The sequence below is a fragment of the Eptatretus burgeri genome, chromosome 6 (assembly GCF_056783735.1).
Source record: "Eptatretus burgeri isolate ZD-2024b chromosome 6, Ebu_testis_v1, whole genome shotgun sequence".
Lineage (NCBI taxonomy): Eukaryota > Metazoa > Chordata > Myxini > Myxiniformes > Myxinidae > Eptatretus > Eptatretus burgeri.
Window position 1 is genome coordinate 52,841,785 of NC_140966.1, and position 15,165 is coordinate 52,856,949.

At 45.4% G+C, this 15,165-nt stretch overlaps 1 protein-coding gene across 1 annotated transcript in view; it reads right to left on the reverse strand.

Annotated features, from left to right (window-relative positions):
• Nucleotides 1–14,242, reverse strand: part of LOC147024789 (E3 ubiquitin ligase Rnf121-like) — a 41,805-nt gene extending 27,563 nt beyond the window's left edge. The window contains exon 1 of the mRNA XM_085885048.1: nt 14,123–14,242. Within this exon, the coding sequence (XP_085741174.1) occupies nt 14,123–14,161 (39 nt within the window). The 5' untranslated portion in view covers nt 14,162–14,242. The remainder of the gene's footprint in view (nt 1–14,122) is intronic.
• Between the last annotated feature and the right edge of the window lie 923 nt (nt 14,243–15,165).

The following is a 15,165-nucleotide window of genomic DNA, read 5'->3' on the forward strand; positions in this document are numbered from 1 at the left end:
ACCCCACGCGCTGTACCAAACACCACGCGTTGTACCAAACACCACGCGTTGTACCAAACACCACGCGCTGTACCAAACACCACGCGTTGTACCAAACACCACGCGCTGTACCAAACACCACGCGCTGTACCAAACACCACGCGCTGTACCAAACACCACGCGCTGTACCAAACACCACGCGCTGTACCAAACACCACGCGCTGTACCAAACACCACGCGCTGTACCAAACACCACGCGCTGTACCAAACACCACGCGCTGTACCAAACACCACGCGCTGTACCAAACACCACGCGTTGTACCAAACACCACGCGTTGTACCAAACACCACGCGCTGTACCAAACACCACGCGCTGTACCAAACACCACGCGCTGTACCAAACACCACGCGTTGTACCAAACACCACGCGCTGTACCAAACACCACGCGCTGTACCAAACACCACGCGCTGTACCAAACACCACGCGCTGTACCAAACACCACGCGCTGTACCAAACACCACGCGTTGTACCAAACACCACGCGTTGTACCAAACACCACGCGTTGTACCAAACACCACGCGTTGTACCAAACACCACGCGTTGTACCAAACACCACGCGTTGTACCAAACACCACGCGTTGTACCAAACACCACGCGTTGTACCAAACACCACGCGTTGTACCAAACACCACGCGCTGTACCAAACACCACGCGCTGTACCAAACACCACGCGCTGTACCAAACACCACGCGCTGTACCAAACACCACGCGTTGTACCAAACACCACGCGTTGTACCAAACACCACGCGTTGTACCAAACACCACGCGTTGTACCAAACACCACGCGTTGTACCAAACACCACGCGTTGTACCAAACACCACGCGTTGTACCAAACACCACGCGTTGTACCAAACACCACGCGTTGTACCAAACACCACGCGTTGTACCAAACACCACGCGTTGTACCAAACACCACGCGTTGTACCAAACACCACGCGTTGTACCAAACACCACGCGTTGTACCAAACACCACGCGTTGTACCAAACACCACGCGTTGTACCAAACACCACGCGTTGTACCAAACACCACGCGCTGTACCAAACACCACGCGCTGTACCAAACACCACGCGCTGTACCAAACACCACGCGCTGTACCAAACACCACGCGCTGTACCAAACACCACGCGCTGTACCAAACACCACGCGCTGTACCAAACACCACGCGTTGTACCAAACACCACGCGTTGTACCAAACACCACGCGTTGTACCAAACACCACGCGTTGTACCAAACACCACGCGTTGTACCAAACACCACGCGTTGTACCAAACACCACGCGTTGTACCAAACACCACGCGTTGTACCAAACACCACGCGTTGTACCAAACACCACGCGTTGTACCAAACACCACGCGTTGTACCAAACACCACGCGTTGTACCAAACACCACGCGTTGTACCAAACACCACGCGTTGTACCAAACACCACGCGTTGTACCAAACACCACGCGTTGTACCAAACACCACGCGTTGTACCAAACACCACGCGTTGTACCAAACACCACGCGTTGTACCAAACACCACGCGTTGTACCAAACACCACGCGTTGTACCAAACACCACGCGTTGTACCAAACACCACGCGTTGTACCAAACACCACGCGTTGTACCAAACACCACGCGTTGTACCAAACACCACGCGTTGTACCAAACACCACGCGCTGTACCAAACACCACGCGTTGTACCAAACACCACGCGTTGTACCAAACACCACGCGTTGTACCAAACACCACGCGTTGTACCAAACACCACGCGTTGTACCAAACACCACGCGTTGTACCAAACACCACGCGTTGTACCAAACACCACGCGTTGTACCAAACACCACGCGTTGTACCAAACACCACGCGTTGTACCAAACACCACGCGTTGTACCAAACACCACGCGTTGTACCAAACACCACGCGTTGTACCAAACACCACGCGTTGTACCAAACACCACGCGTTGTACCAAACACCACGCGTTGTACCAAACACCACGCGTTGTACCAAACACCACGCGTTGTACCAAACACCACGCGTTGTACCAAACACCACGCGTTGTACCAAACACCACGCGTAGTACCAAACACCACGCGTAGTACCAAACACCACGCGTAGTACCAAACACCACGCGTAGTACCAAACACCACGCGTAGTACCAAACACCACGCGTTGTACCAAACACCACGCGTTGTACCAAACACCACGCGTTGTACCAAACACCACGCGTTGTACCAAACACCACGCGTTGTACCAAACACCACGCGTTGTACCAAACACCACGCGTTGTACCAAACACCACGCGTTGTACCAAACACCACGCGTTGTACCAAACACCACGCGTTGTACCAAACACCACGCGTTGTACCAAACACCACGCGTTGTACCAAACACCACGCGTTGTACCAAACACCACGCGTTGTACCAAACACCACGCGTTGTACCAAACACCACGCGTTGTACCAAACACCACGCGTTGTACCAAACACCACGCGTTGTACCAAACACCACGCGTTGTACCAAACACCACGCGTAGTACCAAACACCACGCGTAGTACCAAACACCACGCGTAGTACCAAACACCACGCGTAGTACCAAACACCACGCGTAGTACCAAACACCACGCGTAGTACCAAACACCACGCGTAGTACCAAACACCACACGTTTTACCAAACACCACACGTTTTACCAAACACCACACGTTGTACCAAACACCACACGTAGTACCAAACACCACACGTAGTACCAAACACCACACGTAGTACCAAACACCACACGTAGTACCAAACACCACACGTAGTACCAAACACCACACGTAGTACTAAACACCACACGTAGTACTAAACACCACACGTAGTACCAAACACCACACGTAGTACCAAACACCACACGTAGTACCAAACACCACACGTAGTACCAAACACCACACGTAGTACCAAACACCACACGTAGTACCAAACACCACACGTAGTACCAAACACCACACGTAGTACCAAACACCACACGTAGTACCAAACACCACACGTAGTACCAAACACCACACGTAGTACCAAACACCACACGTAGTACTAAACACCACACGTAGTACTAAACACCACACGTTTTACTAAACACCACACGTAGTACTAAACACCACACGTAGTACCAAACACCACACGTAGTACTAAACACCACACGTAGTACTAAACACCACACGTAGTACTAAACACCACACGTAGTACTAAACACCACACGTAGTACTAAACACCACACGTAGTACTAAACACCACACGTAGTACTAAACACCACACGTAGTACTAAACACCACACGTAGTACTAAACACCACACGTAGTACTAAACACCACACGTAGTACTAAACACCACACGTTTTACTAAACACCACACGTAGTACTAAACACCACACGTAGTACTAAACACCACACGTAGTACTAAACACCACACGTAGTACTAAACACCACACGTAGTACTAAACACCACACGTTTTACCAAACACCACACGTTGTACTAAACACCACACGTAGTACTAAACACCACACGTAGTACTAAACACCACACGTAGTACCAAACACCACACGTAGTACCAAACACCACACGTAGTACCAAACACCACACGTAGTACCAAACACCACACGTTTTACTAAACACCACACGTAGTACTAAACACCACACGTTTTACTAAACACCACACGTAGTACCAAACACCACACGTTTTACTAAACACCACACGTAGTACTAAACACCACACGTAGTACTAAACACCACACGTTTTACTAAACACCACACGTAGTACTAAACACCACACGTAGTACTAAACACCACACGTAGTACTAAACACCACACGTTTTACTAAACACCACACGTAGTACTAAACACCACACGTAGTACCAAACACCACACGTAGTACTAAACACCACACGTAGTACCAAACACCACACGTAGTACCAAACACCACACGTTTTACTAAACACCACACGTAGTACTAAACACCACACGTTTTACTAAACACCACACGTAGTACTAAACACCACACGTAGTACTAAACACCACACGTAGTACTAAACACCACACGTAGTACTAAACACCACACGTAGTACTAAACACCACACGTAGTACTAAACACCACACGTAGTACTAAACACCACACGTAGTACTAAACACCACACGTAGTACTAAACACCACACGTAGTACTAAACACCACACGTAGTACTAAACACCACACGTAGTACTAAACACCACACGTAGTACTAAACACCACACGTAGTACTAAACACCACACGTAGTACTAAACACCACACGTTTTACTAAACACCACACGTAGTACTAAACACCACACGTAGTACTAAACACCACACGTAGTACTAAACACCACACGTAGTACTTCACACCACACGTAGTACTAAACACCACACGTAGTACTAAACACCACACGTAGTACTAAACACCACACGTAGTAATAAACACCACACGTAGTACCAAACACCACACGTAGTACTAAACACCACACGTAGTAATAAACACCACACGTAGTAATAAACACCACACGTAGTACGAAACACCACACGTAGTACGAAACACCACACGTAGTACTAAACACCACACGTAGTACTAAACACCACACGTAGTACTAAACACCACACGTAGTACTAAACACCACACGTAGTACTAAACACCACACGTAGTACTAAACACCACACGTAGTACTAAACACCACACGTAGTACTAAACACCACACGTAGTACTAAACACCACACGTAGTACTAAACACCACACGTAGTACTAAACACCACACGTAGTACTAAACACCACACGTTTTACTAAACACCACACGTAGTACTAAACACCACACGTAGTACTAAACACCACACGTTTTACTAAACACCACACGTAGTACTAAACACCACACGTAGTACTAAACACCACACGTAGTACTAAACACCACACGTTTTACTAAACACCACACGTAGTACTAAACACCACACGTAGTACTAAACACCACACGTAGTACCAAACACCACACGTTTTACTAAACACCACACGTAGTACTAAACACCACACGTAGTACTAAACACCACACGTAGTACTAAACACCACACGTAGTACTAAACACCACACGTAGTACTAAACACCACACGTAGTACTAAACACCACACGTAGTACTAAACACCACACGTAGTACTAAACACCACACGTAGTACTAAACACCACACGTAGTACTAAAAACACCACACGTAGTACTAAACACCACACGTAGTAGTACCAAACACCACACGTAACACACACGTAGTACCAAACACCACACGTAGTACCAAACACCACACGTAGTACCAAACACCACACGTAGTACACCACACGTAGTACTAAACACCACACGTAGTACGAAACACCACACGTAGTACTAAACACCACACGTAGTACTAAACACCACACGTAGTACTAAACACCACACGTAGTACCAAACACCACACGTAGTACCAAACACCACACGTAGTACCAAACACCACACGTAGTACCAAACACCACACGTAGTACCAAACACCACACGTAGTACTAAACACCACACGTAGTACCAAACACCACACGTAGTACCAAACACCACACGTAGTACTAAACACCACACGTAGTACTAAACACCACACGTAGTACCAAACACCACACGTAGTACCAAACACCACACGTAGTACGAAACACCACACGTAGTACTAAACACCACACGTTTTACTAAACACCACACGTAGTACTAAACACCACACGTAGTACCAAACACCACACGTAGTACCAAACACCACACGTAGTACCAAACACCACACGTAGTACTAAACACCACACGTAGTACTAAACACCACACGTAGTACTAAACACCACACGTAGTACTAAACACCACACGTAGTACTAAACACCACACGTAGTACTAAACACCACACGTAGTACTAAACACCACACGTAGTACTAAACACCACACGTAGTACTAAACACCACACGTAGTACTAAACACCACACGTAGTACTAAACACCACACGTAGTACTAAACACCACACGTTTTACTAAACACCACACGTTTTACTAAACACCACACGTAGTACTAAACACCACACGTAGTACTAAACACCACACGTAGTACTAAACACCACACGTAGTACTAAACACCACACGTAGTACTAAACACCACACGTAGTACTAAACACCACACGTAGTACTAAACACCACACGTAGTACTAAACACCACACGTAGTACTAAACACCACACGTAGTACTAAACACCACACGTAGTACCAAACACCACACGTAGTACCAAACACCACACGTAGTACCAAACACCACACGTAGTACTAAACACCACACGTAGTACTAAACACCACACGTAGTACTAAACACCACACGTAGTACTAAACACCACACGTAGTACTAAACACCACACGTAGTACTAAACACCACACGTAGTACTAAACACCACACGTAGTACTAAACACCACACGTAGTACTAAACACCACACGTAGTACTAAACACCACACGTAGTACTAAACACCACACGTTTTACTAAACACCACACGTAGTACTAAACACCACACGTAGTACTAAACACCACACGTAGTACTAAACACCACACGTAGTACTAAACACCACACGTAGTACTAAACACCACACGTAGTACTAAACACCACACGTAGTACCAAACACCACACGTAGTACTAAACACCACACGTAGTACTAAACACCACACGTAGTACTAAACACCACACGTAGTACTAAACACCACACGTAGTACCAAACACCACACGTAGTACCAAACACCACACGTAGTACCAAACACCACACGTAGTACCAAACACCACACGTAGTACCAAACACCACACGTAGTACTAAACACCACACGTAGTACTAAACACCACACGTAGTACGAAACACCACACGTAGTACTAAACACCACACGTAGTACCAAACACCACACGTAGTACTAAACACCACACGTTTTACTAAACACCACACGTAGTACTAAACACCACACGTAGTACTAAACACCACACGTAGTACTAAACACCACACGTAGTACTAAACACCACACGTAGTACTAAACACCACACGTAGTACTAAACACCACACGTAGTACTAAACACCACACGTTTTACTAAACACCACACGTAGTACTAAACACCACACGTAGTACTAAACACCACACGTAGTACCAAACACCACACGTAGTACTAAACACCACACGTAGTACTAAACACCACACGTTTTACTAAACACCACACGTAGTACTAAACACCACACGTAGTACTAAACACCACACGTAGTACCAAACACCACACGTAGTACTAAACACCACACGTAGTACTAAACACCACACGTAGTACTAAACACCACACGTAGTACTAAACACCACACGTAGTACTAAACACCACACGTAGTACTAAACACCACACGTAGTACTAAACACCACACGTAGTACTAAACACCACACGTAGTACTAAACACCACACGTAGTACTAAACACCACACGTAGTACTAAACACCACACGTAGTACTAAACACCACACGTAGTACCAAACACCACACGTAGTACCAAACACCACACGTAGTACTAAACACCACACGTTTTACTAAACACCACACGTAGTACCAAACACCACACGTAGTACCAAACACCACACGTAGTACTAAACACCACACGTAGTACTAAACACCACACGTAGTACTAAACACCACACGTAGTACCAAACACCACACGTAGTACCAAACACCACACGTAGTACCAAACACCACACGTAGTACTAAACACCACACGTTTTACTAAACACCACACGTAGTACGAAACACCACACGTAGTACTAAACACCACACGTAGTACTAAACACCACACGTAGTACTAAACACCACACGTAGTACCAAACACCACACGTAGTACTAAACACCACACGTAGTACCAAACACCACACGTAGTACTAAACACCACACGTAGTACTAAACACCACACGTAGTACTAAACACCACACGTAGTACTAAACACCACACGTAGTACTAAACACCACACGTAGTACGAAACACCACACGTAGTACTAAACACCACACGTAGTACCAAACACCACACGTAGTACCAAACACCACACGTTTTACTAAACACCACACGTAGTACGAAACACCACACGTTTTACTAAACACCACACGTAGTACCAAACACCACACGTAGTACCAAACACCACACGTAGTACTAAACACCACACGTTGTACTAAACACCACACGTAGTACCAAACACCACACGTAGTACTAAACACCACACGTAGTACCAAACACCACACGTAGTACTAAACACCACACGTAGTACCAAACACCACACGTAGTACCAAACACCACACGTAGTACCAAACACCACACGTAGTACCAAACACCACACGTAGTACCAAACACCACACGTAGTACCAAACACCACACGTAGTACCAAACACCACACGTAGTACCAAACACCACACGTAGTACCAAACACCACACGTAGTACCAAACACCACACGTAGTACCAAACACCACACGTAGTACCAAACACCACACGTAGTACCAAACACCACACGTAGTACTAAACACCACGCGTAGTACTAAACACCACGCGTAGTACTAAACACCACGCGTAGTACCAAACACCACGCGTTGTACCAAACACCACGCGTTGTACCAAACACCACGCGTTGTACCAAACACCACGCGTTGTACCAAACACCACGCGTTGTACCAAACACCACGCGTTGTACCAAACACCACGCGTTGTACCAAACACCACGCGTTGTACCAAACACCACGCGTTGTACCAAACACCACGCGTTGTACCAAACACCACGCGTTGTACCAAACACCACACGTAGTACTAAACACCACACGTAGTACTAAACACCACACGTTTTACTAAACACCACACGTTTTACTAAACACCACACGTTCTACCAAACACCCCGCGTTGTCCCAAACACCCCGCGTTGTACCAAACACCACGCGTCGTACCAACCACCCCGCGTTGTACCAAACCCCACGCGTTGTACCAAACACCACGCGTTGTACCAAACACCACGCGTTGTACCAAACACCACGCGTTGTACTAAACACCACGCGTTGTACCAAACACCACGCGTTGTACCAAACACCACGCGTGGTACGAAACACCACACGTAGTACCAAACACCACGCGTTATACCAAACACCACGCGTTGTACCAAACACCACACGTTGTACCAAACACCACGCGTTGTACCAAACACCACGCGTTGTACCAAACACCACGCGTTGTACCAAACACCACGCGTTGTACCAAACACCACACGTTGTACCAAACACCACACGTTGTACCAAACACCACGCGTTGTACCAAACACCACGCGTTGTACCAAACACCACACGTTTTACCAAACACCACACGTAGTACCAAACACCACACGTAGTACCAAACACCACACGTAGTACCAAACACCACACGTAGTACCAAACACCACACGTAGTACCAAACACCACACGTTTTACTAAACACCACACGTTTTACCAAACACCACACGTAGTACCAAACACCACACGTAGTACTAAACACCACACGTAGTACCAAACACCACACGTAGTACTAAACACCACACGTAGTACTAAACACCACACGTAGTACCAAACACCACACGTAGTACCAAACACCACACGTAGTACCAAACACCACACGTTGTACCAAACACCACGCGTTGTACCAAACACCACGCGTAGTACCAAACACCACACGTTGTACCAAACACCACGCGTTGTACCAAACACCACACGTATTACCAAACACCACACGTAGTACCAAACACCACACGTAGTACCAAACACCACACGTAGTACCAAACACCACACGTAGTACCAAACACCACACGTAGTACCAAACACCACACGTAGTACCAAACACCACACGTAGTACGTAGTAGTACCAAACACCACACGTAGTACCAAACACCACACGTAGTACCAAACACCACACGTAGTACCAAACACCACACGTAGTACCAAACACCACACGTAGTAGTACCAAACACCACACGTAGTACCAAACACCACACGTAGTACCAAACACCACACGTAGTACCAAACACCACACGTAGTACCAAACACCACACGTAGTACTAAACACCACACGTAGTACTAAACACCACACGTAGTACTAAACACCACACGTAGTACCAAACACCACACGTAGTACTAAACACCACACGTAGTACTAAACACCACACGTAGTACTAAACACCACACGTAGTACTAAACACCACACGTAGTACTAAACACCACACGTAGTACTAAACACCACACGTAGTACTAAACACCACACGTAGTACTAAACACCACACGTAGTACTAAACACCACACGTAGTACTAAACACCACACGTAGTACTAAACACCACACGTAGTACCAAACACCACACGTAGTACCAAACACCACACGTAGTACCAAACACCACACGTAGTACCAAACACCACACGTAGTACCAAACACCACACGTAGTACCAAACACCACGCGTTGTACCAAACACCACGCGTTGTACCAAACACCACGCGTTGTACCAAACACCACACGTAGTACTAAACACCACACGTAGTACTAAACACCACACGTTTTACTAAACACCACACGTTTTACTAAACACCACACGTAGTACCAAACACCACACGTAGTACGAAACACCACACGTAGTACTAAACACCACACGTAGTACTAAACACCACACGTAGTACTAAACACCACACGTAGTACTAAACACCACACGTAGTACTAAACACCACACGTTTTACTAAACACCACACGTTGTACTAAACACCACACGTAGTACTAAACACCACACGTAGTACTAAACACCACACGTAGTACTAAACACCACACGTAGTACTAAACACCACACGTTTTACCAAACACCACACGTTGTACTAAACACCACACGTAGTACTAAACACCACACGTAGTACTAAACACCACACGTAGTACCAAACACCACACGTAGTACCAAACACCACACGTAGTACCAAACACCACACGTTTTACTAAACACCACACGTAGTACTAAACACCACACGTTTTACTAAACACCACACGTAGTACCAAACACCACACGTTTTACTAAACACCACACGTAGTACTAAACACCACACGTAGTACTAAACACCACACGTTTTACTAAACACCACACGTAGTACTAAACACCACACGTAGTACTAAACACCACACGTAGTACTAAACACCACACGTTTTACTAAACACCACACGTAGTACTAAACACCACACGTAGTACCAAACACCACACGTAGTACGAAACACCACACGTAGTACTAAACACCACACGTAGTACTAAACACCACACGTAGTACTAAACACCACACGTAGTACTAAACACCACACGTTTTACTAAACACCACACGTAGTACTAAACACCACACGTAGTACTAAACACCACACGTTTTACTAAACACCACACGTAGTACGAAACACCACACGTTGTACTAAACACCACACGTAGTACTAAACACCACACGTTTTACTAAACACCACACGTAGTACCAAACCACACGTTGTACTAAACACCACACGTTGTACTAAACACCACACGTTTTACCAAACACCACACGTAGTACTAAACACCACACGTTTTACTAAACACCACACGTAGTACTAAACACCACACGTTTTACTAAACACCACACGTAGTACTAAACACCACACGTTTTACTAAACACCACACGTAGTACTAAACACCACACGTAGTACTAAACACCACACGTAGTACTAAACACCACACGTTTTACTAAACACCACACGTTGTACTAAACACCACACGTAGTACTAAACACCACACGTAGTACTAAACACCACACGTTTTACTAAACACCACACGTAGTACTAAACACCACACGTAGTACTAAACACCACACGTAGTACTAAACACCACACGTAGTACTAAACACCACACGTTTTACTAAACACCACACGTTGTACTAAACACCACACGTAGTACTAAACACCACACGTTTTACTAAACACCACACGTAGTACTAAACACCACACGTTGTACTAAACACCACACGTAGTACTAAACACCACACGTAGTACTAAACACCACACGTAGTACTAAACACCACACGTAGTACTAAACACCACACGTAGTACTAAACACCACACGTAGTACCAAACCACACGTTTTACTAAACACCACACGTAGTACCAAACACCACACGTAGTACCAAACACCACACGTTGTACTAAACACCACACGTAGTACTAAACACCACACGTAGTACTAAACACCACACGTAGTACTAAACACCACACGTTGTACTAAACACCACACGTAGTACTAAACACCACACGTTGTACTAAACACCACACGTTGTACTAAACACCACACGTAGTACTAAACACCACACGTAGTACTAAACACCACACGTAGTACTAAACACCACACGTTGTACTAAACACCACACGTAGTACTAAACACCACACGTAGTACTAAACACCACACGTTTTACTAAACACCACACGTAGTACTAAACACCACACGTAGTACTAAACACCACACGTTTTACTAAACACCACACGTAGTACCAAACCACACGTTTTACTAAACACCACACGTAGTACCAAACCACACGTTTTACTAAACACCACACGTAGTACCAAACCACACGTTTTACTAAACACCACACGTAGTACCAAACCACACGTTTTACTAAACACCACACGTAGTACCAAACACCACACGTAGTACTAAACACCACACGTTGTACTAAACACCACACGTTGTACTAAACACCACACGTAGTACTAAACACCACACGTAGTACCAAACCACACGTTTTACTAAACACCACACGTTGTACTAAACACCACACGTAGTACTAAACACCACACGTTGTACTAAACACCACACGTTGTACTAAACACCACACGTAGTACTAAACACCACACGTAGTACTAAACACCACACGTAGTACTAAACACCACACGTAGTACTAAACACCACACGTTGTACTAAACACCACACGTAGTACTAAACACCACACGTAGTACTAAACACCACACGTTGTACTAAACACCACACGTAGTACTAAACACCACACGTAGTACTAAACACCACACGTAGTACTAAACACCACACGTAGTACTAAACACCACACGTTGTACTAAACACCACACGTAGTACTAAACACCACACGTAGTACTAAACACCACACGTTGTACTAAACACCACACGTAGTACTAAACACCACACGTAGTACCAAACACCACACGTTGTACTAAACACCACACGTAGTACTAAACACCACACGTTGTACTAAACACCACACGTAGTACTAAACACCACACGTAGTACCAAACACCACACGTTGTACTAAACACCACACGTTGTACTAAACACCACACGTTGTACTAAACACCACACGTTGTACTAAACACCACACGTAGTACCAAACACCACACGTTGTACTAAACACCACACGTTGTACTAAACACCACACGTTGTACTAAACACCACACGTAGTACCAAACACCACACGTTGTACTAAACACCACACGTAGTACCAAACACCACACGTTGTACTAAACACCACACGTAGTACCAAACACCACACGTTTTACTTCAGATGAAGTTGTTTCTGTAATATGTTATTTCCAGACAATGGCCGGCATTGTTGTTCGATACCTTTATCCCCACCTTGAGGAAGGAAACTCGTCAGGGTGTTTTTCTGTCTTTAAAGGAGAGTTGAGGGAATAAATCAGATATAACATTAACTAAACCATCATCACCACCACCACCACCATGATGTCGTGAAGGTCGTCGTGTAAATCTCCCGATCTGTTCGATAGTTAACACTGGGTTTAACTGAGGCCGCGGTGACGGTCGATGTAAGTGAACGATCACTTCACCAAACCTCGTGGACACCCGGGACCGGGTGAGAAGGTTTCAACAGGAATATTTTCAGATTTCAATACGCCATTTACAAACATCATGAAAACAAGTATTCCTTTACTGAATCGACACAAACCCGGACGAAAACACCAAACTAAATAAATAATAATAATAATAATAATAACAACACGCTGAACCCTACCATAGCCTGCCCATCGAGCTCCATCTTCATCTCCGCCATTGTTATTACCACGTCGAGGATTCACGCCATTAGTGGACATTTCAAAAAAAGCTTTATTATTCTTCTCTTTTTCCGTATATTTCACGATGCTGTGAGAACTCGTGTATTATACGGGCCAATTACGTAAATAAACGTATTAATACAAGCGGACCAACGAAACAACACACCAGTAAATACACCGCATATATACTTGACAAGTGTTTTTCGAAACAAATTGAATTACGTCACCACAGAATTTTGTCAGGAAAAGAGAAAATGTATAAAACATGGAATAATTTTTAAATATGAAGAAATAGATTTCGTCAAACTGTATTAAAAGTGTTACCATGATAAAAGTGATCTTATTCTATTTTATACCAAAAAAGCGCTCAGTGGTTTTAGCTTTCCATATACACCGCTTATAAATACGCCGACCTCACGAGCGCGCGAATGGAATTTTGATCCACCATGTCCGTGTGATCTCCGCACTTCCCGTTAATGTCAGTCGTTGGAATCATGCGGCTATTCTCAATCAGAAAACTCCGCCAGGAATTTTAATAATACAAGAGTAATCTTGGAGCGTTTGACGCAAGAGAAGGATCTGGCGATGGGAACTGGAAAGAGAGCACCGAAACGATGACGTCACGTCGGCATGACAACGCACGGCCTGGTTCTAAACTCCTGTCACGTATGGCCGCCGTACCATTGAAAGATTGCACAGTGTTTCGTTCAACATTGAAATCACCAGAGTCATACCTGTGGCTCTTATCGTTTTCCGAAGGAAGCAAGTGTTATAAGTGTGGTGAATTGAGGTGAATTGAGGGACATGACGCGGGATCACATGTTGTGCGTCTCGCGTATCAGGGGAGGTCTCTGCGGCACGAGTGGTTGTCCCCGGGGCATTGCCATTTACATCGGCTGTTCACTTGATGCTCGTTAACTGAAGGTGCTCATTGACTGGTGAGAATGGAGATTATATCGAACTCCGTGCTTACGCGGATTTAGTCTGCAATGATTAATCGCAC